Below are 27,920 nucleotides of genomic sequence, written 5' to 3'. Positions count from 1 at the left end.
AAATTTACTCCACAAATGGAGTAACAACCCTGTAATGAGTCTTGTACAGGTATTCACTGCGGAACCTTCACGTACCTGTCGGGACTCGGGACTGGAGATGGCGCCAAGCCTAGGCCGGTGCAGCTGAAAGGGGCTCTCGGCCTCCAGGTGCAGGGTGCCCTCTAGGCGGCCCCACATGGCCCGCTGCATGTGCCACGGGTGGTACAGGGAGCCCAGCACCACGCTCTCCAGGTAGACGGGTTCGATGAAGAGCGAGAGGAGCGAACCCTGCAGGCCCAGCACGTTCCAGCGGGCCAGCTTGTCAGAGCACGACATGGTCAGCAGCCGCTGCTGCCCGTGCAGCACTCCATCCCATGTTTGCAGCACGGGGCCCAGCCTGCACGGCGGGTGAACAAACGGGCACATAACATGGAGCGAACTGATGAACTCGGTTCTGCACAAACAAGCGAGGTGAAGGGAGGTTTGCCAAAAGGTCAGCTGGCATCCAACACATAGTAGCTTGAAGGTGCATAGCAAACTCGTAGAGCTTCCTCAGAAAGAAAGCCTCGCAAGTGATGAAAAATCTTTTCTTTTAGTATGAATCTTTCTCCAGCTTGCAAGTTTTTGCAGAATTCAGTTCCTCCATGTGCCCACACTTCAAGTTGTTGGTAATTTGCCTTTGTGCCATGAACTGATAGTGTCGTGAAGCCATAGTCACTTTCAGGGTGTGGATAACTTTCGGAGATACTTCCCCATGATGCACCATTTGCCATGACATCTTGGCATGTTGACATCAGGGGGCTTAAAGAGACTAACAACTGGCTAGAATATGTTGTGAGACGTTCATGGAAACGAAATGACCATAATTTATGGCGACAGAATCCAGCAAGCTATTCGTGATTTAAGTAGGAATTATAATTTTAAATTGGCAAAGAAAGCTTTAAAAACCAGTAAGTGGTTTTGAGGCCAGGCGGTGAAATCTTGGTGCTTCGGATGTAGTCAATGAGATTACTGTACATAAGTTGCTGGTAAGTACAACATAATTACTTAAAATTGCAGTTGCTATATTATTGGACACTTGCGCTTTATTCTATGCTTTGGAAATCAAAAGCGCATGCATGCCTACGGCAATGCTCTGAACTGTGTATCATGTGTAAAACTGTTGCTTCCTTTTCAATCTAAGTAATTTCGTTTTGACTGGTTAAATACCAAAGCAGTTGGACAGGAAACCACGAGAACATGTTGCTATTATCACACAAATACTTTAGCACTTCGGAAAACATGAATCGCAGGAACATCGACCTAATAAAAAAAAATAATACCTTCTCGCAGTTACGGCCGCACCTGTCATTGGCCTCCCACTAATGCCGTCGTATAATCACTATCATACTCACCTATCACCGTTTTCAGCATGATTCTAGTGAATGACTATATCCTCACTGTAGATAAAAAAATTCCAATAACAAATGTTCCCGGGAGTTTTCCGCTATTACCAGTTCATGATCAGACAACCTGACCGGCAAGCGCTCCACAGGGCGTCTACCAAGTTGACATATCCAAATACCCTGAGCTATCCAGGTTTTGCCCGAGTGCCTTTGCAAAATTCCATGAGTGACACAGAACCTTGTTTTATGTCAAGACGGGCTGACACCATGTTACCCGTTGCTGTCACTCTCTAAGTGAGCATGTTAAAAAAATTTTAAAAAAAATGACTTAATCCAGTTTGAATAGTAAGGAGTAATGTTTATTTTATTCAAAATAGAAAACTGAAGGGAGGGGTAGTAAAATGCACAGCGAATAAGATATGTTAAAAAAAATGGTAACACCCATCGGAAATAAAGTCGAACATCTTCAAATATGAATAAAAAGAGATGCACACAGAAGCAATTATTTTTGAAAATGAGCTATTTCCATCAACTGATAGCAAGCTCGTTGGTATTAGGCTCGAATTTTGTCACAGGTGAGATTCTCTCAGCAGCTGGAAAGTCAACCTGAACTGTCCTGACATACTATTAGCCCACGCACAATGCCTGAGTGTTGCGTTTGACTGCTTTAAAGAGTTTATTTTGGTTTGGATGAGGGTCACCTGCACCTCGGCATCAGCCAACACTTTCCTTTTTGAATTCAAGCTCCTTCAAAGTGGCAGCAGCACGCTACCTTTCCTGCTCATTCTTCAACGCGTAGGTTCTTTCTGTTCTCGCCCTCATTCTGCCGTGTATTTGCTCCACGGACTATTTGAAGCATCTTCTTGATCAGTTGTACAGTCAACGTACGGTTTATTGGGCTCCCTAGAGGCCACTAGAACTTCCGAAAAAATTGGGCAGTCCGAAAAAATGCATGTATGTCTTTTACTGCCCTTCAGGGCTCAAATTACCACAGGCACGCCTGAAAAAGCTGCGAAGGCCTGCCAGTACACTTATTAGGCATATTTGTGCTTGTACTGTGACAGCAGATGGCAGGTGCACGCGTGTATAATAAGAGAATATGTGCTGTGTCCCGTGACAATTGCCCCTTCCCACGCTTGTTACGATTCACCGCAATAATTTCGTGTATGCTTCACCACGTAAAATTACTGTATTAAGGCGAAGCTAATTGTGAGGACCGCCAAGGAGGAGTCACATTGCTGACAGCAGCGAATTCTTTCAATGAAAAACACAGCACCTAACGGCAAGAACCTTAATAGTGAACGTCGAAGCAGCTGGGCTTCGTGTTGCTGTGGTGGTGGTTAGCTGCCAGCGGATCTGCATGCGAGAGTGCCGTTTCGAGGTGGCGAGATAATCAAAATGGCAGTGTTGGCGTTGATTAGTGCAGTTTCGGATCTGCGGTCGCGGCAAAATGTTTCGAAAATCGGACGGCGAAGGGTTCTTGCGTCCGAAATTCCAGACATCCTTATACATTGACTCTACGGGGTACGTGGTGGTGTCCGCCTTATTGGGCATGTCCCAAAAATCGGGTGCCCGGAAAATCGGTCATTGACTGTACACTGGCAACTCCTTCAACCGACGACATGGCGTCAAAGACAACTCGTTACGATTCCTCGCTTTTATACTCGAGCCAGCATTAGGACGACTTTCATCCGCTTTCAATAAAATGACAGCTAATTTTCCATGATAGAAGCACAAATTCCCTGAGTTTTCCCTGAGTATTTCCAGTTTTCCGGGTTGTTAGACACCCTGGGTCCATTGCATTAAGAATAGGTACTATGAAAGTTGGCTGTCAGTTCCTTTAAAGTATGCCCGCAGGCTTATCCCATGAATTCACGCAGTAAGTGATAGCCTCAAAATGGGGCAACCTTGAACATGGCCCTTGGTTTACTAGATGCAGTGACTGCAACAGTGGGGCAATGATAACCTACTGGGGTATCACTATATTGTAGTAGCCATAACTGGCATGAACCATGTGACCTTGTGTTGACAGTGAAACACTGTAATAATGCTAAGCATTTCTAGAGCTGTCGGTGCTTCTCCTGCACATACTGAACACCTTTTCCTAATAAAGGCTCTCTTTAAAAGGTCCATGACAGGCAGTTATGGATCTTGAGAAATGCCTTGTAGTGTACACACTACTCACTGAGATGAAAATTTTCAAAGAGGTCAAATATCTGCAAAGAGATTACCGCATTTTCTGAATTATAACTTGCCCATTAGTAGACAGTCACCGACTGATTTCTCGGACTCCAAAAATTCGGACATGTTCAATTATTCGGTCTGCTTCGCGGCACCGCCATTTTCACCATAGACCATAATGTATAACAAGTGCCAAAAGTTTGGACACCTTGCAACCTCTAGTCTAATTTTTCGGACACTCCTTGAGCCAACTCGATCGAGAGCACCCTGCACAGACTGTGACCGGTGCATGATTCGACTTGCTGAACGCCATTTTTGTTTTGAACGGAGCTTCCTTGCTGCCCCGCGAAGTGGCGCTACTGCAAATCCCAGCTCATCATCATCGTTTCTGCCTGTTTTGATAGAGCGGCTACAGCAGTTCCTGTCTCAGCTTAGTAAGCCAAGTCAAGACAAGGCAGTTGATTTGTTTCTTCTTGGTGCATGACACTGCGAATAGGCCACGTTTTTTGTTTGTGCGACTGGTGTTGGCGTGACGACGTGGTGGTGTTTGCTTTGTGTGCTGTGTCGAGGTTGTGGTGATCCAACGCAGCATACGGAAACATTGCGTCGTGTCTAATGGCACCGACAGTGCCCGCACAGACTGCGCTGGCGGATGCCGGCAAGCGGGTGCCGGGAGGCCAAGGATTTGTCGCCTTCCGATGTGCTCCCTACTGACGCTGAAAATGTTCTGCCGAGACCTGCGCAATGGTTGCGTTGCAATTCCAGACACCACCTCATTTGACAGTTTCACAGGTGCTGACCCTTCTGCACTGACATGTGCAGAACTCGATGATGGCGAGATCATTTGTCAGGTTTCTGCTACACCGCCGGACGACGACTCTGAGTCAGCTCTGATGACTCCGAGTACAAGCAGTGACTGTGCTTTCAGCCGCCTATAGTGACCGTATGACCCTCTCCGAGATTCAGGCTTATCTGATTGTGCGTAAACGAAACAGCGTGCAATGGCGCATTCACGACTTCTTCAAGCCTACTGCCGAGCCCGAATAAGCGCGTGGAAATAAAGGACTTTTTTGTCTTAATCTGCTTTTTCAGACATTTCCTCAGTCCCCGTGAGGTCCAAATAAACGGTCGGCGACTGTAATCCCCCCCCTCGCAAGTTTCGAAGGAAAGATTGGAATATAAGTCGCACCTATTTTAATTCGGTCTGCATAATGAAATGATACACGTATGTACTACACTCACTGCAACATGCAAAACTTACCCCGTTTCAGGGCACTAAATTTCTGTAAACGAAATTTTTATGAGCTGTGAATTATAGCAGGAAAAGCTCTTCAACCAACCCTTCCTCTCGGGCGCAGTCAACCAATGTTTGCTGTACATCACTCTAAGCCATCGAAGGCCTTGTGTTCAGATGCACTGTCCATAACTTCAGCTACTTTGGCTGGCAGCATCACTGAGTAACTTTTGTCGGCCTCTAACATCAATGTAGCATTGTAGGCAAACTATTGCTGGAATTGCCTCTGTGGAGTGGCAAGCACGAGATGAACACACAAACAATTACAACAGAAAAGTGTCGTTCTCCTTTCTTGGTCTGCGTGTGCATGCACTGGGTGTCCACTATGTGATGACAACATGCCTGAGCCAGCCTGAATACATGCATTAAAAAAGCAAAATGGTGACCAGTAGGTGGAAATACTAATGACTTCTTGCACAGGCAACTGATGCTGATAGTAACCAAGTGGTGCTTTTTGTAATTGGTAGATCTTGAGCACTACAATGTAAGAGTAAAAAAAAATTGAGGCACCCTTTAGTTATCTACTGCAACAAGTGGAAAATTGTTACGGTAAATCTACTTTTTGGGAAAAAGAACATGCAATTTATACTTTCGAATATAGGGTAGGCGTTTCATTTTACAACTCCCCCCACCCCACTTTTAGCAATTCCTCCTTTCACTATTATTGGGAACAGAGCATGGATGAATGCCTTGCACACGGCACTACTTTGTTTTGCTGTCTCTCTTTTAGCCCCTTCGATACCTGGGACAGCTGAATTCATTCATGCATATCTGGTAAAATGGCCAAGGACAAACTATGCTCATCCATGGTACCTTTAATTTTTTATTAATGCCATGAATCAGCTGGTTTTGTCTTAGTGCTTTGTCATGCTTCATGTATATGGCAGCACACAATATATGGGGCAGTGCAATTAGGAGTGAGTTTGTTCTTGCAGGAAGTATGAATCATTTGTAAAACAAGTTTGCAGCTGGTTTTTTAGAAATGGTGGCATCGGCAGCTCAAGCTTCGTTGGCTTCTCCACAAGAAAGATAAGCAGACTTCAGCGACTGATCAAGTGATTCCAAAGATGAGGTGTACTGCTCTTCAAGTGAAGAAAACATCCGAGATTCCCTATGCACTTGTCTTACGAGTGTGACACTTCTGGTGACATTGACGTCACAGGGTAGTGGTGCAAACTTAATGTAAACAAAGCCCCTTGCATACCCGCCTCACCTTCCACTGTTGCAGTCTTTGGGTAAGATGTTTGGTGTGGAGGACACAGGGAACCCATTGGAAGTATTTCAAAGTGTACCCTACCGGTGAACATGAAGTTTCATGTTCACTTAATATACCTGTCATACGGGATTTGGTACAGCCCTGTTAAGCTTCAGTTTTGCGAGTTTTGTTTGGATTATGAAAAATGAATCACTTAGAACATTGTCTGCAGTGTTTTGTAAAAAATTACAAAACAAAGAAATTTTGCCATCTTTTTGTCAGAATTTTAGACAGCAGCATGGCACGAAACGGGTTAATGTGATTGGCATTCTTTGGGAGCTTCACCCAGTTTGAGGTACGTCTCTCTGCATCTAATCTATTTCATGCCAGCTTGGGTTACTGGGTAGTCCATGGTCTAATGGACAGCGTATCGGGCTGCTTGCTGAGGGAACCAGGATTGAAACCAATCGCCGGAAATTTTTTAATGCTCTTGGTATTCTTTAGGAACTTCACCCAGTTTGTGGTATGCATGTGTGTATCTAACCTCTTTCAGGTAAACTTGGGTCACTGGGTATGTGCCGCTCTTTAATGAATCACTTTCATGCAAACTGGTATTAATGGATACGTGCCACTGCATACCATATTTTTGCATGTATAACCTGCAACAAAATTTCAAAAATCTAACAGTAAAGTGGGGGCGCGAATCATATGCGAACTTCGCCTTGAAATGTGGCTTCACAGCAGTGCTGCGCGCGCTGCTGTGAAGCCACACCTCAAGGCAAGAGTCTTTGCCATTCAAAGTTTTATCTCCTAGGGAACCCCACCTTCTCTCCTCCCCTCTTTCCCAGTTGCCCATTTTCCTCCGCTTTGTGAGTCGCCAATTTCCATTTAGTAGTTAGCGAAGAGAGCACACGGTGAAAGCAAACTCATATGTCACCCGTTCCCATGACGCTCCCTCGTTCTGCGCAAAGCGCTTCGCGATATGGTGGCGAGTCAAATCGCCGTCTGGATTTTCAGCTTGGTTGCGTTTACTCCATTGCCATTGAGAGGGCTTTTTTCATCTGCACCATTATCCTCATTTGTGTGTGTGCTAGCTGCGAAGTGATCCAATTCACATCACATATCATGTGACTGATCCGTCTGCAATAACGTCGGGCGTGTGAACCTAGCTTTGTCAGCATCGCCGAAGAATGGGGGGACAGAGCCGCTGGCCGAAGATACAATGTAGCAAGTTGCGCATCTGTGAATGGAAACTGCTTTTGCAAAGATCTGAGCAGTGTTGTATGCAGTTACTTCCGTGGATTATATGCGGGGATAATTTTCTTTCTTTCTGGTTTGTTGTATTCAGGGCACAGATTATACAAAGTGGCAGGTTATGAGCGCAAAACTACAGCATGCACTTTCATGCCTACTTGGGTCGTAGGTATGTGACACTGGGCATGTGCCGCTCTTAAATAAATGAAAGAAAAAAAATAAAAAAATTAAAGGTGTGTCTGGTGTTGGACAGAAGCTAACCAACATCATATATATTCAGGCAATCTTGTCCGATAGTTGTCTGTATCTTCCGACACAAAGCCAGCCGTATGCATCTGGAATTCCTTGAACTTGGAGGCAGAGGACAAGCATGCAAGCTGAACATGCGACTTGCTCTCGGAGAACAAATGGCAGAAGCGAAAAGAATATAACAGCAAACATCCAATTTTGCCTATGTTCCCTGCACCAGTGAGACGAGCGTTCATTGGGACTTAAGCATTCAGTGGCCTGCACTACAGCGAACAGTTGTTAACAGCAACAACATTGCCGTGATGCTGTGGCAGGAAACGCTTTCAATCGCGAAAAAAATTGAAATTTGAACACGTAAAGTGAACGCCTTCACTCAAGCAGATGAGGCTCTGCAGACAGTTGTGTCATCGAAAATCATGCTCTCATAATTTTTACACACCGTGTGATAATGTGCTAAGCCGCAATGCGAAGTTGGCTGCCCTTGTGACACTTCTGCCTGTACACCAAAAATACAAAAGAGAATAAACTGCTGGTATCTACAATAACAATGAAGGTCCCATATGTGTTTTCATTGGCCTACAAAATTGTGACAAACCTCAGTGGAATGGTCCCTTCCCCAGCTTCAATCTTCGTTCTCAGCAGCCCTCGCACTCGCCGGTTTGGGTGTTTGTCAGCATTCAGGGATGCAGAGTCGGCCATCAGCTCATGAGGGGAAAAAATGCGACCATCTCCACAAGGCGACGTACTTATGTACAAGTGAAACCTGCAGGCAGGAGGCAAAGAACACTTATGTTAGTATAACCTTAGTGCATTAAGAAAGAACTAAAAGTGTTGAATAGTGTAATTTTCAATTATTACTGAAGTGCAATACATATCTATATCATTAGAAAACGGAAAATTAATATTATCTGCAATGCAATAGAAAAAAGGACGTTAAAAAATAATTATGCAAAGCAGTGTCAAGTTGACGCATTTATGCAGTGCTAATAAACGTGCATAATCATATGCCAAATTATGCATAACTATTTTTTCGTAAACAGTAGCTTTAACATGATATAATTTAGGAATAAATTGAAGCTTTCTTTATTCACTGAAAATTATTTCCGTGACATTACAGCACAGACACACTATATTCAATATTGGCACCTCCCAAGAACTATGTGCTGAAGCAGACAGGCACAGCAGGCAGGCGATGCATGTATTGAATTTTTAGGCCGTCACCCTGCTTAAAAGGGTACTGAACTACCCTTAAAGCTTGGTGAAAAACACAGTCCGCGGATCGCATATGTTGCTGTGAACATCTCAGCCATGTTTTGCAGCTGTGTGCGGCATGTGATGCTTGCAAGGGAAGCGTGAGGTCACTTTTTTTCCAATGCTCTCTTTCCAACGGAAGCCTGCTTCTCACACTTTTTGGGCTGCTTTATTTTGTAATATAGCAGATTCCCATACACAGCTGCTATTGGCCAATAGTTGACGTCTATCAAGAAGGGTGTTTGGATCAGTGCACTTCTTTCTACCGTTACTGTGTATATTTATTGATGCAGTTTAATAAACAGGCTGAAGTAAGAAAAAATCTGCTTTCGTATTTTGATAAATATTGCATACTTTCAGAAGAAAGTGGGCGTCATCTGCTCACGCTCGGTCACGGCTGCTTTTGCAGGCATTAAACTTTGGCCATCTTGCCTATCGGTGTCGTAGAAGTCCAGTCCCACTAATTTCAGCTAGTTCTGAACACTCAACTAGCATCAAACCACGCGTAACTTAAGGTCAGACCACACACTCTGCCCTCACTCCTAGCCACTCTTGTTAGACACCTTGGCAGACTTCACTTTGTATTGAGCTATTGACAGTGAGTCAAAATACGCAAGTTGGATGTGGCTACCATTTATTCGTCGGTCAAGCTGGTACAGAACAAAGCCGGTCCACACCACACAGCCAGACTGGAGCATATGAGCACAAGTGCCCAATCAAGCCCAGTCATGCACAAAGCAAACACTGTGCATACACATTACAGTTGCATGTGACTGCAGTCTGTTACGTAGAGTAGATATTGCAGCTGCCGTAGGGTGCCACGACGAGACCGCTGGATGAGCACACCGTGGCTCACTGAGGACAACCGCGTTTGGCCCATCGTGGGCGCCAAAACTGCAAGTAGTGGCACCTATGTGAACATCCAAAATCAAATTTGAAGTGTGTGCACCGGTGACGATCAGCAGGCATTAGTAGCGCAGTTGACACACCCCGCTCTGCCACAGCCTTTGCAGTGCAAGGCACTGAAGAAAGAACAGGGGCACCACAAAGGGGATCATACGTGACCTTTGATTGCCAATAACTCCCCTATTGCTGAATGCATTAAACTACTTTTTGCATAAAAGTATTTTTGAAATAATCTATTTCAATCTCAAGTGCATTTATCAACTTCGGTAAAATGTGGTTCAAGGCCCCTTTAAGCAATGAGACTTCACTGTTGCTTCCTGTGACAAGTAAAAAAACAAGTCTGCCTTACTTGATGTCTGGCTTCACACGGAACCCTTGCTTGTCTGGCCTCTGCTCAAGGATGGATTCTTCTTCTTTGCCATTCTTCCAGAGCTCGAGCTGCCCATACAGGAAGTCCTTGAAACAACGCCGGGACACAACCTCGGCGTGGCAGTCCTGCAGCACTGCCCCATTCATGCTGATGTACTCCCCGTTGATGCACTTTGTGCCCGTGGCCACTGTCAAGACCTTTACATCATCCTCCTTGTCTTTCTCAGATGCCGGCATGGTCATGATGATGCCTGCAAGCACTTTCCATTTGGCGCTCTCTGCCCGGTCAGCCATCACCTTCTGCAATGTCTCATTGACCGTGTTGCCCAGTCGATCAGCCAGAGCCTGCGGCAGGGTGTCTACAATTGGACCTTTTTCGTCGCGCTTGAGTGCTCCGGAAGGATGGGCCATGATGTTGTACAACTTGAGCAGTGCTGCACGTGCTGCTGCTGCCTTGGCCAGCCTCTTGTTGGACCCGCATCCTTCGTAAACATCGCCGTTGGTTGTTGTAACTGCCATGGTAAAGCGCTGTGTGGGCACTGCCGCGTTCTCCGAAACGAGCGTGTACTCTAGTCCTGGCTGCAGCTCATTGAGCAGCATCACTGGGTTTTTCTTGTCTGCCTCTTCGGCAGCTTTTGTAGCCTTCTTCTCTGCATCTCCATCCTTGCCACCCGAGAAACGCTTCAGCTGGTCTCGGTGAAACTCTTCAATGGGGTTTTCAGCAGTGAATCCACTGAAGATGCCACTGCTTTCGTCTTGTTCTACGTCATCACTGGTGAAGTCCCCAGAATGGACCATTGAGCGGCTCATGGCCCAGTAAGCTTCGGGCACATTACGGAACTGCACGAAAGACTTCAAAGCAGCCTGTGCTGCTGCATGCTTTGCCAACTGCTTGGACTGGCCACGGCCCGTGAAACGCTGGCCGTCAACCTCAACAGAGACAACAAAGCTGGGCTGGTGAGCTGGCCCTTCTTGAGAGTCTACGGAGTACTTCAGGCCTGGTTTGAGCTCGTTCAGCTGCATGAGCGCATTTTTCGGCTGCACCATTTTAGGTGAAATGCTGTTCTTTTTCTGCTTTTTGCGGGCACTGCCCTGCGAGCTCCCAGATTTGCGCTTAGTTCCTGGTGTGATGCTTTCATCCCCCTCTTCTGCTTTGCCATTTGGCTCTTGCCCTGTAACAAGAGGAAGCAACTTTTTAAGACAAGCAACTGCTGTGTAACAGACGCTGATGGGATGTGCACTAAACACCTGGCAAACCTTAAGTTTCAGTTGCATCCCTGTAACTGTGAATGCAGCTATTTCCTAAAACATTACTTAATTGAAATCACATAGTACCACAATATCTGAAACACAGAAAACGCACAAAGCTGCCTCGCCGTTCATATATCAGTGTAAACGTCGTATGCAAGTTTTTTTTTTTTTTTCTCCCTCTCTATTTAAGTCTTACCCCACTCTCCCCAGCTTTCTGAATTCGGTTTAAAAACAGACAATGCATGCTATCACCCAAACAATGGAGCATGATAGCTTTCTCGTGCATGTAAAAAACGAAACCATTAAAACGGCAACATCACCAAAAGCGATGAGTGCAATCTCATAGGAAGCCAAGTGTTATGAAAACTGCACCAGCAGTTAATTCAGGGGAATTTTGCCACATGCAACGACAAATTTCCACGCAGGGAAACAGAGAGAGATCATCTAAGCCTGCTTCAGCTCATCGATTCTGAAAGCGATCGGCACGTACAGTTAAAGAGAATTACACGCAACTTTACGCACAACACTGCAGCCCCGACTGCCGCATGCTTCCGACTGCGCGCAGTTAACTCGCTCTGCATTGCACGATCCAAAAAGAAAAAAAAATATCATCAGCAGTATCCTCTCACAAATTAATATTTTCGCCCACGTCCAAGATGAGGTATCCGGGAAACAGTACGGTAAAAAAATGATTTGTTTACAGGTCGCGATAGGGGCAAACGATCGCAAGCACGCAAGTGTGTTAAAGCTAGGCCTAAAGCCGGTAACGGATTAACCACGCTGATCTTCACAGACACACTCAACGTAAATTACCGACTCTTCGCATGCCCGGCTTTAAAGACTGTCCTATTCACTATTCAAACGATAAACCGTACTAAACAAGCACAAACACACAACAGCGCATAGCCAACGTACCGTGCCCATCTTTTGTCTTCTGGGGAGTCTGGACCATTGTTACGTCTTCTTTGGAGCTCGCCGTTACCGTCGACATTTAGAGCAAATACACGAAGTAAGCTGCGTTTTCACTAAATTGACTTCGATTCGGTATCCACAAATTATTGGATCCTTATAATGCACAAGGCAAACGCCAAAGAAAACTGAAGCTGGCAAAGCAGCTAACAGCGTAGCCAGACTTACTCGATTTACACGCCGTGGGATAAAATAATTACATCATACATAGCAAAGCGAAGCAACCAAGTTGCTTTAATAAATTACTAAAGAAAGTGCAATTTAAACTGGTAGCAGGCTATTCACTTTTACCTACTGGTGTACGTATTTAAACACAAAGCATATTTACAGTTCGGACTAATTTTAAGAAAGTACCTTCAAACCCCCAGATCGTAGGAAATGCGCTCGTCCATCCTCATCAAATTCTCGAGGTATCTCGCCGCTAGAGTGTCGTTGTGTCGACAAGCTGAGAGGTGCTAGTGGAGCGGTGATCGCTGCGGCGTTATTGTTCATCAATGGGATTAGTAGACCCGATGTGTTGTGTTTGTGTTTTAGTCGTGTATTAGTCAGGGCCAAGTGGCCCTTCCAAGACCTCTGACTTACGTTGCGCGTTTCGCAGCAATGGCAACGATATCCACGGCCGCACCGACGTCCGCGGATGCCTGCCTGAGCATCGTGCACAGCCTAATGTGTCACAGGCAGGGTGGTGAATCTGAAAGCTTTGCCAAACGCGCCATCGAAAGCTTGGTCAAGAAGCTTAAGGAGAAAAGGGACGAACTTGACAGCCTCATCACAGCTATCACGACAAACGGTGCCCATCCGAGCAAATGTGTGACCATTCAGCGAACTTTAGATGGTAGGCTTCAGGTATGTAGTACTACACAACATCGAGCGTGCTGAACTGCGAACCACTAAGCAGAGCATGGAATGCTGTGTCACATATCTTGTGCAGGTCGCAGGAAGAAAAGGTTTTCCGCACGTTATTTATGCTCGCATCTGGAGGTGGCCTGATCTCCACAAGAACGAGCTGAAGCATGTGAAGTACTGTCAGTACGCATTCGACCTGAAGTGTGACAGTGTCTGCGTCAACCCATACCATTACGAAAGGGTCGTATCTCCTGGCATCGGTATGGTTGTTTCTTTCTTCAGTATGCTGCATGTATACTGGTTTCAAACTAAGCATAAGTCGCCACGCTATTCAACGCGCGGAGCATGCCGTAAAACGGTAGTCACGCCTTTGCCGTGACATATGCGTCGCGTGTGACGCCCGGTTCATGTCGCGTAGTCACATTTGTCCGGTGATATTGTGTTCTGGTGGCACAGTAAAGCGGCAAGAGCTGTCATCTTTTAGGTCGTGTTCTCAAAAGCATGTGTGCAGTGTGCGTATATGAACTGAGCCTGTACTAATAATTCCTTTTCTTTCTGATCCGCAGATCTCTCTGGGCTGACTCTCCAGCATTCAGGTATGACATTTTGCGTTTGTGTGTGTGCACAGCTTAATGTGTCTCAGGCAGGGTAGTTTAAAAAGTGTGTGTTTGTTGATATTATTGCTACGCTACCAACTCTTGTTTCATTTTAGCATGGGTGCATTTACACATATCTGCAAATGCTTTAAACAGAATGCACACTGGGCTATAAAGAGCCTCAGTCATAACACATGGGAAACAGTCAAGTGCAGTAACAATAGCACAACCAGCCAAAATAATATTTAAAAGAGTAACACAAGTTGACCCTGTAAAGCACTGTTCTAAGCAAATTATTTAGAAGTCAATTTTGTTACAAGTGTACTACATTGAGGTATTGGCTTAGCAGTAAAGATGACATAAAGCTGTTTGTGTCCCCTGTTTTGTGCACTTTAACAGGGCCACCAACAATTCACAAAAATATGTTGCAAACTTTAGAAGGAAATTACTAGATTGTAGTATCGTTGATTTAATCAAACAAAATATTAGCAGTTGGATGAGAAATTTTAGTTCTTGAATCTGCATAGAAAGCAACATAAATTGAGATGTGACACTCCACAGTAAGGGTTTGTTACTAACCTTGCTGTCTCCTCACATGATCGCTAGGCAATGCACATAACCTAGCCACCATTAAACACATTGTGCCAATTATTTAAAAGGGCACCCACCGTGTTTTAGCATTTGCCCTCTTTTCAGTGGATATTATGACAACCTTTTATTGACAAGTGTTACCTAGAAGCAACATACCAGAAAAAAAAAAATTCTTGCTGAGTTTTGGTATTGAGTATAAAGTTTCTGACTAAATAGAGAGTTTTAGAATTGGGGGCCCAAGCGGCTTGGGGACCCAAGAAAATTGCGCGCCACAAGTACGCATGCGCAGAACCCAAGCCAGTCTTGGGTTCTTGCGTTCACGTTAACCCAAGACCCAAGAATCGAAAACTAGCGTGGGCCCCCAAGCCGTCTTGGGCCGCCCTCGCGGGTGACAGCGATGGCGTACAGCAGATGGTCGCAGAGCAAACTTTATTTACTTCGACTGATTTTCGCCATTTCACGCGGGTGAACTCGCAGTTTTTTCGCAGCGCGTCACAAGAAAACACCAACTAAGAGCACTTGGCTTCGATTGGCTTTGCTTGGCTTAGAATCGCACACTTAATTCGTAATGCTAACCGGTACTAACACAGTTTCTTACATTTTATTGTTCGTTCTTTTTGCTCAAAAATGCATTCTGTTCGTTTTCACTTGTAAGAAAAGAGGTTCATTTTGTTTTTGTTTTTTTTCTTTCAAACAACTTTCTATTTTCCACACTGCGGCGCCCCGAGCGCTCAACCCAACGCTGTCTGCGTTCAACCCAATCCTCAAACTCTGCTGCTCACCTAGACCCAAGAGCAACCGACGCAACGCGGCTTGGGGGCCCAGAGCCTTGCGCCCCCAATTCTAAAACTCTCTAATGTCTTTGGCCAACACTGAATGATGGGCAGCAAGTATCATTTGTTGGTTTAGAGCAGGAGGAGAGGATGAGGAAGAAGTTTGGCGTGCGACTCGCTTTCTTTTGAAAGCACGATCAGAGGAGACAGACCGATGCAAGCTCTCTGGCCTCTCTGGTGTCCCGTATATGATGTAAAGCAAATGAAATGTACACCTATAGTGCACACAGGACGAGAGCTGTCTAAAAGTTCCGAAGTCATAGATGGCTTGGGGTGAAGCCCACTGCCAGTAGTCTGCCTGGAGTTTCCCTCCTATTGCTGAAAAAGTTTCTGCGAAATATTTTTTCTTTTTGTTGATTATGCTTATTCTCTATTTGTTTTGCACATTTAGGGAGCAAATAAGTATATGGTTTAGGCAATTATATGTGATGTGAAGAGTTAATAGATGCCTTCCGCATCAAGAATTGTCATGGGACAGTGACAGCCATCGTTGCATGGTAGCATGTACAAGTGCTTTTGTTTGTGTGCAAATTTTCCTAGTTTCTCAGTGTGCTGTAGCCTTCCTGCATGCTACAATAGGTTAACGCCTCATTATGGCTGAAGGAGTGTCAGCATTGCTCATGTAGTGACCATAGTTACGTGAAACAGTCATTTTGTGTTTGAAGGTCTTACCTAAGTAATGGACACCAGACTGTCAAAGGCACATTAAATGGACATGAAAAGAGCATGTTTATATCATTATACTGAAGGCATGCAGAATGGGATGATTGCCTCGATAATATAAAGGCTAATGTGCATGGCTTAGGTGCACTTGTTTTCAACTTCTTATTTATGCCGCCATGGAATCACTATTGTGCTGGCTTACCCGCTGTGGTTGCTTAGTGGCTTTGGTGTTGGGCTGCTTAGCATAAGGTCGCCGGATCGAATCCCGACCCTGGTGGCCACATTTCAATGGGGGCAAAATGCGAAAACACCCGTGTGCTTAGATTTAGGTTCACGTTAAAAAACCCCAGGTGGTCCAAATTATTCCGGAATTCCCCCACTACAGCATGTCTCATAATCAGATCGTATTTTTGACACATAAACCCCCTCAGTTGTCTTTCTCTCTCTTGTGTGCGCATCTTTGAAGGCTGGGTTTCGTCATTTGTTTGTGAAACCCATAATTTAAACCTATTGTGCTGTCTTATCACACTTTTCAGTACAGGTCTACATGTTACCACATAGTATTTAAACGAAGCATTTTCCTAAGAATCTTTTCTTGAGTGTTTTTCGTGTAACTGCTGAGGTATTGGGCACTGCAGATAGTAAGCTTTTGGCTTCATTCAGAAAGAGAGAGAGAGAAAAAAGTTGGTTCCTTAAAAGTCTACAGTTGGTCCATGATAAAGGATCAACAAGTTCTGTCCATTTTTACGTTCTGCTTGCTCTTTTCTCTCTGATTTCTTTATGCTCGTATTTGCAAAATTTTGTCAACTACTGCTTGCAGAAAGTAAGTTTATTCATCTGCAGTGTTAACTTCTGCCACAGTACAATTTGAAACCAGTAGATTGGTATGAAGTAATCAACAAAACTAAGTTCTGTCTACATCATTTTATGCAGGCTTCAGTGATCATGATCACTGTAGCGGCCATGTGCATAGTGTTTACAATCACTTTTCTTTACACATGGTGTTCAGTGTTCACAGTGTCCAGCTAATACCTAATGACAGACCTTGTGGAATGCCAGCTACTGCCTTCCCTTGCAAGACCTTGTACATCTGTAGCTTGAAGCATATTTTGGCTGGCTGTTCGACAGCAGTATTACATATGAAAGTTGCATGAAAATGACTGTGATAGGTCAGTAGTAGCCTTGGGTACAGTGTTTCCATGTTTCATTAATATCAGTTTACAATGTCCCATGAAATTCTACAGTGTTCCATCTACTGAGATATCTAATGTAAATAACTGATTAATGATGCATGGTTACTTTGCTCTATTTTGTCTCCTCTATCCTTTAATTTCTGGTAGATGTATTTGGTGGTGGTGATGGCCATTACGTCAAAAATGAATATGGAGACCTGGATTGTGGCCCCAGTGGCCTGCAGCATGTACCACAGACCATCCAGCATCATCCCTCACAGACGTCATCACAGGCGTCATCGACAGATCCCTATGGACGGCCGATGCTGCTGTCTCCTTCAAGTACAGGTGAGAACTAAGCAAAGGCTTCTGTGCTCCTCTTCTAATGCACCTCTGGTATCATAAAATCTGTTCTCATCCGCTGTATTAATTATATTCCTAACTCATTCCAGATGTCAGATTGATTTACACACTACATATTTGAGTACAGCCTACACACCCAGTTACAAACATCTCAGAGTGTCTTAGTTTGGGACAAAAGACAGCTACTTTGCCCTGCCCAAAGGACAACAGCTATGTTAATTCCGGCTTCAACCTACGCATAGGCATCAAAGAGGGGGGTACCAAATTCTAAAACATTGCATGGCACAGGGAGCAGATGACAACGCTGAGTGGTGTAGTAACAAGCTGCCAAATGATGCTGGGACACGCGAGTGGCAATCAGCCAGGCACCACTGTGTTCAAGGCCCTTTGGCATTCCCAAGAATTCAAATGCAAGTGTTGTTTATGCAAGAGGTGTCTGTGTTTCTTGAAAAAAATCTGGTACATCACATAAGTTTTCGAGCCGTGCAGATGCTTAGATTGTCCAGTCTATAGCCGGTTTATGAGTTCTTATCTTAAAAATCACTTAGGTGCTTTATTGAAAAGCAGTAAATGTCTCTGTCAGGGCCTGATTGTAAATATGAGGTACAGACCTGGTGACTTGGGAATATGAAAGATAGTAAAGTTGGAAGCCAAAAAATACTGGAATCTGGTGAATAATATTAAGAATTCCTTACTACTGAACTAATGAATACGTTGTTGTGCTAACAGGAAGATAAAGGAAAACAAGAAACAACCTATTGTTTCCTGCTTGTCTTCTGAAGTCTTTATTTTCCTGTTAGCACAACAATATATTCATAGATCTCAACCAACTCGCCCAGGAACAAGTTCTACTCAACTTTTTTACTGAAGATGTGAACTGTTTATTAAAAACAAAAGCTTTGTTTTTTATGGATGCTGTAAACAGTCCCTTTGCTTTAGCTAGAGCGAGAATGATCTGCATCACAGACAAACTGAAATTTTCGTGGGGTTTATTCATGAAACCAGTTGTGTAATAATAAAGCCTAAGGATCGCCTGGTGGGATACTTTATTCTAGCAGTGTGAGAATATTTGAACATCTTGAATAACGAATTGAATAGTCACTACACTCGAACCCACTTATAGTGATACCAGTTTATATGTGTATAAGTTACCACTTTATAAGTGATACCGGTGATACCGGTATCACTTATAATGATACGAGTGAACGCAATAGGCAGCCGGATGGGGGAAGGTGATGGGGAAGGGCACTGGCCTCCTCGCCATTATAGTTTTCTCACAACGGCTGTGCCATCCCCCTATTCTGATTTTTTTCATGCAACCCGGAAATAGGATTTATCGATTATAACAATGGAATTTTTGTAACAGTTGAATATTGTTATAAGTGGGTTCGACTGTATTTGTAAACACAAATATTTTTCTGATAATTCCTGAATATTGGAAATCGCCAACTGTGCATGCTAAGATATAATATTAGGTTGAAAGTGGGACATATTTTATCTTGGATCAGCCATAGTAAACTTAGAACATAGCCATAGTACATAGAATATAGAACATAGTACATAGCCATAGTAAACTCAAGAACTTACATAATAGTAGAGCACACTACGTCGTTATGGGAGCCAGGATATTACAGCTAACAGCGATCATTTGCACTTAGTCTAGAGTATGCGAACAAACTACCATATTTACACGACTGTAAGTCGACTCGAATGTAAGTCGACCCCGCCTGTATCGCATGGCAGGGGAAAAAAATTAGCATGCCCGAGAGCGCGTTCGATAACGAAAATTTATTAGTGGCTGACATGGTCACTGGACTACTCGTCTTCACTAGTGCTGCCATCGTCATCGTCATCGCTGCTACGGTCCCGCAGCATGTCGTCGTCCAGCGAAATTCCACATTTGGCAAACGAAAGCACCACTACATCTTGTGGAACAGCAGCCCACGCCGAATGCACCCAACCACACGCAGCCGTCTTTTGACAGGTCCGGTTGGCGTAAGTTCGTGGTCTTCTGCTGCCAGCCACTCGTTGTACTCACGGCAGAGCAGGCCCTTAAAAGGTGAAGATCCGGGCTTGTTTCATGACCATGTCGCACTTTACTGGCAGGGACCGATCACGCATTTTAGCAACATACGCTGCAAGCTTGGCCTACAGCTCCGGAAAGCGTCCAGACTTTGGCACGTAAGAAATTCGCACTTGCGGCCAGCTGCGCAGTGATTTGTTTCATCAGTGTGAAGGATGGCAGCCCTCTTGAACACTGCTGTGAACAAGTGCCAAATGATGAGTGGGCCTGGAGCACTCATGACGACTGAGGAAGCATGGAAGTAACACCTAGCCGGCAGTCAAGTCGAATGCGTCAAACCAGTGCCTTTGGTCATACTATAGAGAAAGCTAAGTGGAACAGGGAAAGAGAAACCCGTGACCTATGAGCGGTCTCTGCTCACCCACGAGTGGTGTCTGCTCTTCCATGAACTACCGATACTCCCTGCAAGTGCCGCCGTTCTGAGGGTGCCGCCGTGAATGGAACAGCAGCGATTCCATCAACTATCGAACACCCCCCCCCCCCCCCCCCCGACAAGTGTTGCACGCACTGTAAAACTCTCAAAAACCTTGAAAAACCCTTCCGAAAAGCGAACAAACACGTGGAATAGCGAAAAGCTACGGGTAAGGCCATAGAGCAAACATAAACTTGTAATTAAGTTGTAGCTCCCATTGGTCTCGCTTTTTTGGCGGTGCCATGTTTTGGTTTCGATTGTAAGTCGACCCCCTCCCCCCTTCCCGCTTCAGATTTTCAAGTTTTAATATACTATGGGTCGACTTACAATCGTGTAAATATGGTATATTTTTTTGTGCCTAATGCTGTACTTATGCTTTTAGTAAACAGTGCTTCATGACACTCAGTGTACAGTCGAACCCGGATATATCGAATTCGACGGGGATCGGAAAATAGTTCGATATAGCGAAAATTCGATATACAGATGTAGGCCAAAAAAGCGCTCGCGATCATAAAAAATTGTGGCTTACCGATTGGAACAGCCGCGAATCACATAGCATGTGCACACAATATGAAAGCGCTTTATTTCACGGAAAAAAAAATCACTAATTTTGGGCTGCTTTTTTCTCTGGGAAATGAAGTTAAAAACACTAGTCTCAATCTTGTCGAGACTGTCCAGGTGCGAGAGCCCAGTGCCTTCCATTTTGCCGCAACGGCGCCGAATCAGGCTGAACGCTGACGCCAGTTCAGTGGCTGTGCACGGACGCGTTTCTTCGAAAACACAGTTACCCTCGTTGTTGCTGGAATCGCCGTCTTGAACGCCAGCTATTCCGGCCACAATGTCCTCACCAGCGAGGTCGGCTACCGCTTGAACTTCGCTGTCAGCGTTAATGAAGTAATCAACAGTAACTTCGGACGGGACGGTGCCGGGAAAATTGGACAAGTCGCGGAACGCGTCCTCCAAGCACTCATCATCATCTAAAGCTTCCGGACATTCATCTCCGGCCACTTCAAGGCCTGCCTTGCCAAAACAGTTGACTACTGTGGCCTGCTTCACATCGCCCCAAGTGCCGGTAATCATCTGGATCGCGCCGAGCAGGTCAATCTTGAGATCGGTTCCCATGCGTAGGTTTATGAGGAGCCCTGGTCAAGGGGCTGCAGTCTCGCTGTGGTGTTCGGCGGGAGAAACTTCAATTCGATGTGCTGTAGCTTGCAAGTCGTTTGATGGGCTGAACAGTTGTCTACCAGAAGGCAAACTCGGTGGTCCGACTTGCCCAACTCAGCGTCCCAAGACTGCAGCCATTCAACAAAAAGTTGACGTGTCATCCAAGCCTTCTTATTACAGCCGTAGCGGACGGGAAGCTGTTTACAGTTCTTGAAGCAGCACGGTGACTTGCTCTTCCCGATCACAAATGGCCGTAGCTTGCACGAGCCGTCCATGTTGGCTGCAAGCAGCACCGACGCACGCACTTTGCTCATTTTACCACCGTGGCATGAGGTTCCACAAAGAGCGAGTGTCTTATTCTGCAACATTTGCCAAAAGAGACCAGTTTCGTCTGCATTGAAGATTTCTGCACGAGAAAACTTCTCAGTGATCTTCGGCCACTCCTCAGAAAGCCACTGCTGCATCTCCTGGCTGCTGACAGCCCCACTTTCGCCTGAAATGGCCTTTCCTACAATGCCGTGGCGGTTTTTAAACCGTTGCAGCCATCCAGTGCCACCGCAAAAGTTCTCTTCGCCAAGAGCCGTAGTAAACCATTTGGCCTTTTCGATTAACATCGGTCCATCCACGGGAATATTTTTCGCTCGGATTTCAAGAAACCACGTATAGAGTGCCTTCTCCACTTTGTCAAAAGCTGCAGGGCGCACACGACACGCTCCCGAGCGACTTTTCTCACCTGCTTTAAGCTTGATGTCCTGCTTGTTTTTTGACAACGTACTTAAAGTACTCCGCGGAATGCCGAATGTGTCTGCCACGGAGGACTTCTTTTCTCCATTCTCAACACGCCGGATTACTTCAAGCTTTCTTGCAAAGTCCAGATTCTTCCTCTTTTTTATGTCCGCGGATGCCATAGCTCACCACATGACCGCAATCACACACGCTACACATGGCACGTTGAAACAGAGGTACGCACAACAAAACACGCGATGCGCAGATGGAGCAGTCCGAGCGAAGCCTGTTCAAGCGGCAGTCAGCGGGGCTGCGAAGGAACGACAAAGGGAAAAGAAAGAAGAGAGCGGGGAAAAAGATCAGCGGAATATGCCGTCGAAGGCGCTGTGTTCGTTTTTTTAGCCCTCTCTAGCTCTCTTGTCTCCCCTGGCCCACGAGCGACCGTGCCGACCCCTCACTCTCTCTCTCTCTCTCCCTTTTCCCACGAAGCGTGGCTTGGAAACGTCGCCGCGTCTCCATGCTGCGCACTCTCTTCGCTGAGCTCCAATGTCCTTGCCCAATGCACACGCCAGCGGTAGAGGAGGAGCGAGAGAGCTCGCGCCAGTGGGGCGCAAGAACGGGGGAAAGGCTCTGCGTCTCCGTCACTAGGCGACGGCCGTGCATGCGCAGAGGAGGAGCCTGCTGACTGACTCTGCGGAAATGTTTTCCCCTGAGGAATGGACACGAATATCTTTGGGGAATACCTTCCAGGGGCGCGGCGTTCGATATATCGAATGTCCGACGAAAATGGAATTTGATATACTACGCAATTGTCCTATACTTTTACATAGTATTTTCGAGGGGGTAATCTGTGTGTTCGATATAGCCAATAATTCGAAATATGCGGGTTCGATATATCAGGGTTCGACTGTAATCGAAAAAACTTGCTAACATTGTTAATACTTCGGTGTGAACAAGATTTTATAATAATGGTGAACATCAATATTTGAAAAACTATTTTAAATATTTTCGCTATTCGATTCAGTTCACTTTTGACGCTACTCGATTTGGTACCAAAAATTATTTGCGCACCCCTAACTGATTCTACAAGCTGGTACATTGCTGTTTGAGTAGGTTCATATACAATAGAGCCTCGTCAATATGTCCCTGTTACTGAATTTTTTGGGCTATTTCGCTCGAAAACACTGGCCTTGTTTAGTTCTCATAGGGTCAGTGTATTAGCTTCACAATTGTTATGTTTTGATTCCTGGTTGTTATGTCTATAAGCTATGATGGTGCTTACATTTCTTTTTCCTCAAAAAGTACCAGGAATGTTCAAGACATTGACGGTGCTATCTAGCACGCTGAAGGAGTGCAGGAACTTGAGGATGCTCTGACATTAAAGGGTCCCAGAAACAATTTTTGCACATAGTAAGAAAACATTGCTGATCTGTCATTATTGCTGTGAACATGGGTGCCAAATATCGCTGCACTGCTTGCAGCAGGGGATTTACAACCTACTGTCAGACACAGCAAAAAAAAAATTGCTTGCTCTTGTTTCCGCAATCTCGTCGTGCAGCATCATCAAAAGCAGCTCGACCAACCAATGCTATTGGCTGATTTTGTGATCACGAGAGCATTTGCAGTAATACGTAAATGGTAATGGGGAAACCACGTGTGTAGCGTTAAAGGGTATTTCGCACTTGCATTTGAACACTCTTGACCAGAAATATCCATTCGCAACCGTAATCACTCAAATTGCATTCCAGCTACTCTACGTTCTGCACAATCACACCATATAAAATCACAGTTTTGCGGCCGTAATACACGAACCGAGGATTTAAAGTTTCGGTTTTAGTCTACCATAGTGGCCAAATGGCAGTCGTAAAGGGTCAGAGAATATGCGAACAACAGAAATTGCGTTCACGGCAATGGTGTTCATGACGCGATTTGCACAGATGGAGTGCGAAAATTTTAAAAAACCATTGTTTGACATTCAAAATATTGGTTGCTGTTTTAAATTGACTTTATAGGGCAGCTGTAATAATCGAGCTTGGGCAAAATATTGCTCGGTAACGCCGATTGTAAAGCCACTGAGCGTTCTTTTCCCTTTATTCTTTTCTTAAATGTCAGTTTTTTTCTTCTCACCAAGTTATGTGGAATACCGTTAAACATGCAGTGACCAACAAAGTAACTTCGTATTTGTTCTGTGATACTCTGTTATGCCAACTGAATGCCGCCAAGAAGTAATAAGATAACGGAGGGCATAACGCGAACGGCATATGCTGTTCGTTGATGGATGTTGTTCATAGTTGTCACAGTGAGTATTTCTTGTTGGTCTGCACGAATACGTCTAATCAGCTGACTTTATAAGCTTACCTAATCGACGAGATGTGAATGAAAAAGTTGGGGAGGATGTCGAAACATGAGTGATCAAACCTAGGATTTGCAGTATCCAATATCCTTATCCAATAAATGAGGCAGTCAACGTCAGCTAATTGAACTTAAATATTAGTTGCTTGTGCATAATGGAAAAAAAAAGAACTCTTGACTACCATTAACAATAATATGCAGATCCCATGTACTATGGGAACCGATGTAAATTAAGCTTTGTATGCTGCTTGCTTTGATTCACAATAATTAGTGCCAATGTTGGCGGCAAATCTGTAATTTTTTCAGCGTTTAGTCCAATACAAGAGTGGTGAGCTGATGTTAAATGTTACCTTGCATGCACCACTGCTGCTTCTGTAGTTCGCAGAACACACAGGGAAATGTGTTTGCTTGAGGCATTGTTGTGCGACATGGTTAATAATTTCTGAGAGTTCAGCATTATCACTGCCTCACATAGCATGTGACGTCATGGCAGAAGTGTTAAACTTTAATTGAAATATGGGGCTCTGTGTAATTCAAATAATTATTATATAATTGTATGTATACATTGTACAGATACATTCGCAGTCTGAACCACGTTTTATTGCGCTGCGAAGACGCTCTTGTTCCATGCGACTCTTCTTTTGGGCCTAGGTGTCCTCGACCCTGAGTATGCGCTTCGTAGCCATTTAGCTGCCACGCGTTTACGTGCTCCTTGTGCACATGTGAGCAGCACACTGTAGAGATGCCAGCTCCAAGTGCTCCTTTTCAGGCTATGGGTGGTTGCAATTTTTGCGCTATCACAGCTCGGCACGTGACCTCCATAGCCCAGCACATGCATTTTTTGTCGCATAAGAAAGCAAACACAGCATGTGCCATAGGCACAAACTACGCATCCCAGCCTGCGGCGGTGCCGCCCGGGATGCGCGGAGGCGAGTGCCATCTGGTGTTGTTGCAAGAAGCCCAGTTATCATACAATTGGCGCTGTTTGCATAAATCTCTCGGTTATTTCTTTTGGCCGCATTTAGTTGGCATGTCTGTTATGTAACTTAAAGGGACACTAAAGGTTACCAGAAACTCAAGTTAAAGTGGTATAGCAATGTTCTAGAACGTCTAAGGCGTCAATATAATCGCGAACAGAGCTTTAGTAACTGAGAAATTGAGGTAAATGCATGACATGATTTGAGACCCCCCAGCGACATTCCAGTACTAGCCCAATGACGAAAGCACTCCTCATAATTTGTGTTACTAGTACTCAACTACTCGTATTAAAAATATAATTTCATTCGATTATAAGAAGGAAAAAAATGCTACTTGTCTACGTCTATTCGATTCTAATAAAAAATAACATTTTGTCGTTACCCTTCAGTAATATGGGTGGTCGAAAGGTTTCGTTTTCGCTCGACTCTGCGCTGCGCACGCTTTGGAGTTTCAGTAGTTTCGTTATCGCGTCGTGCTGTGAGGGTTCTGCTGGCTCGCGAAACTTTCATTTGGAACAAACAGCGAGAATGCCACGTCCATGTGTTGTCGTGGGAAGCCCTCGTTGCTTTCCCGCTCCGGAGAGCTGGTGTCGAGGCCGCCGTTGTAGTACGCAACGGCGCCGGCAGCGCGAGCCCTCAGCAGCAGGTCGCACTCGTCAGTGGTCAAATCGCTGAAGTTGAGCCCACCATCGCGAGCCAATCCGTCGTTGTCAGGGTCCATTGCGACGAGCGTCGAAGTTTGCGTCATAGAATGAAGTACCAGTTCATGGTCGCGCGTTTCTCCTTCCGCTAGCCACCATACTCCCGCTTTCGCTCTGCTGTCGGCTCTATCTTGGCTATGTTTCTGGCCGCGCGTTTGCGTTTTGCGCAGAAAAGCCGTAGCGCCGTCTGCGGACGCTGTTCTACTCACCGATGGCGCAACGTCACTATGAGACCATGATGTCAGTACTCCTCGATCGGTGGGCGGGCGATTTGAACTGCACTAGAGGTACGCGGACGTTTCAGAACGCATTTTCTCTTAAAGTAAGTCTCTCCTTGGCACGAAACAAGCGTTTCGAGGTTTCTGGGATGGTATTTCAACAGTCCACGTTGACTTAATAGTAACCTTTAGTGTCCCTTTAAAAGTTATTTCCCAGAAACATATATATAAGTTTCCTTTGCCAGGTGTATGACATTTTTTTCCTGTAGTGAACTTTCTTCCACCTTGTGGGCTTCTGAAGAACTGATTTGCCTATTGGTGCTCTGTAAAGTCAAATATAAAACATCTTTTCTTGATTCGTCTGTATTTCGCTCACGTTCAGCCCTACTTAGCATGCTCCAAACCTGCTCCAATGTGCCAAATTTGCCGCTCCCAGAGATGCTCCAGAACTCCCTTGGCTGCTTCCATCCCTTACATAGCGACACTCAACTTCTTGCCGGGGCTTTCCCCACTTGGCTTCGTTGTGTAGCTTCCAGCACACTAGAGGCATGAAAAGAGAGAGAAAGCTGGGTATTGGTGTGACAACTGCACTTATAGTTAGACGATTGAGAAAATATTTGTGGCATGAGATTCGTGAGATGTCTCCTTTTTTTTAGTGAGGCCATTCTATGATTAGTTAAAGTGTTTAAGGGCCCCTTTAATAGGAGCCCATGTCACTTATTGTGAACACATTTTTTGCGATAATGGCATCAGGACGTTGTAACCACTGATTGTCGCCGAGCTCAGCACGGCTGACAAAACTGAATGTGAAAAAGAGGGACAAAGATGTACAGACAAACGTGTAAGTGGTTGACCCACACCCCCATTTGTCAATGTTGTTACGGCCTTCGGTACCTTCTGCAGTTCTTCCATACACACGGTTCCACAGAAACTGAAAAAGGGCCACGAGTGCTCAAAGAGAGGCTATCATTATCAAATAACTTCAACTCAAATGCCAAATGAAGATCGCAGCCTTCGTTTACTGTGATTCACTGCCTCAACCACTCCAAAAAAATTTTAATGTTCAGTCTAACCACTAGGCAGCAATAGCGAGCTTTATTTACCAAGTTTTGAATAGTTTGTTGGTTTTCTATAAACATTAAATAAAGTTTTGTAGGAGAGAAGCTTTTTTATAATTTGTACTGCTGCTGCATGCATAATGGGATGGGATGCTTTCCCAGATCATATAATATTTTTCTATGGCCTCCTAAGGAACACATCAGTGGGGTTCTACTGTAATGAAGAAGTCCGGAAAATTGGGCTATGAAAAGTCACTCAGCGACTCTATCTGTATTCTCTTGAAATCCGTTTTGCCCTAACCTTACACACTTAAAAAATTATTGTTGTCAATACAACAATCTCAAACAAACTTTGAAAATTAAGTATTCTACTATAAAATTGTTAAAATTAGCAGGTAAGTATTCTGCCTCACAAAGACCTCAACCATAGATTTCGGTTAGCCCCTACCTGTATCTACCAAGGCAGCAATTATGCAATGATTCTACACCAGACTCCATTCATTTTTACGCTTTGTTGTTGTTTTCAACTCCACACCACGTCCATTATCACCAGGCTCAGCCGGTTGTGAGCAACGGGTAATAAGAAATTAGTAGACCTGCTGTGGTGGCTTAGCAGCTATGGTGTTGTGCTGCCAAGCACGAGATCGCGGGATCAAATCCCAGCCGCGGCTGTTGTGTTTTGATGGGGAGAAATGCAAAAACGCACGTGTCCCGTGCATTGGGGGCATGTTAAAGATCCTCAGGTAATCAAAGTAATCCAGAGTCCCCTACTACGGCGTGGCTCATAATTAGATAGCAGTTTTGGCACGTAAAAACCCAGAATCTAATTTTTAATTTTGAGAAAGTAGTAGAACAAGGGGAAAGGAATCGTCACTGTATACC

At 44.9% G+C, this 27,920-nt stretch overlaps 2 protein-coding genes across 4 annotated transcripts in view; one reads left to right on the top strand and one right to left on the bottom strand.

The window, feature by feature from the left end:
- Nucleotides 1-12,655, bottom strand: part of Adar (Adenosine deaminase acting on RNA) — a 49,591-nt gene extending 36,936 nt beyond the window's left edge. Inside the window, exons 1-4 of one of the 2 annotated variants that reach the window (XM_075693061.1) lie at nt 12,230-12,655; nt 10,044-11,235; nt 8,133-8,300; nt 76-376 (exon numbers count right to left, since the gene is read on the bottom strand). In XM_075693061.1, the coding sequence (XP_075549176.1) occupies nt 76-376; nt 8,133-8,300; nt 10,044-11,235; nt 12,230-12,305 (1,737 nt within the window). In that variant the 5' untranslated portion in view covers nt 12,306-12,655. The remainder of the gene's footprint in view (nt 1-75; nt 377-8,132; nt 8,301-10,043; nt 11,236-12,229) is intronic. The other variant, XM_075693062.1, reaches the window with a different exon arrangement.
- A 57-nt stretch (nt 12,656-12,712) lies between these two features.
- Nucleotides 12,713-27,920, top strand: part of Med (Smad/Smad4 homolog Medea) — a 58,588-nt gene continuing 43,380 nt past the window's right edge. For both annotated transcript variants that reach the window (XM_075693064.1, XM_075693063.1), the window contains exons 1-4: nt 12,713-13,129; nt 13,215-13,389; nt 13,696-13,725; nt 17,153-17,332. In XM_075693064.1, the coding sequence (XP_075549179.1) occupies nt 12,884-13,129; nt 13,215-13,389; nt 13,696-13,725; nt 17,153-17,332 (631 nt within the window). In that variant the 5' untranslated portion in view covers nt 12,713-12,883. The remainder of the gene's footprint in view (nt 13,130-13,214; nt 13,390-13,695; nt 13,726-17,152; nt 17,333-27,920) is intronic.

Source organism: Dermacentor variabilis, chromosome 5, assembly GCF_050947875.1.
Source record: "Dermacentor variabilis isolate Ectoservices chromosome 5, ASM5094787v1, whole genome shotgun sequence".
NCBI classification, from domain to species: domain Eukaryota; kingdom Metazoa; phylum Arthropoda; class Arachnida; order Ixodida; family Ixodidae; genus Dermacentor; species Dermacentor variabilis.
The sequence above is the reverse complement of the archived record's forward strand: the minus strand, read 5'-3'. Positions and strand labels throughout refer to the sequence as shown.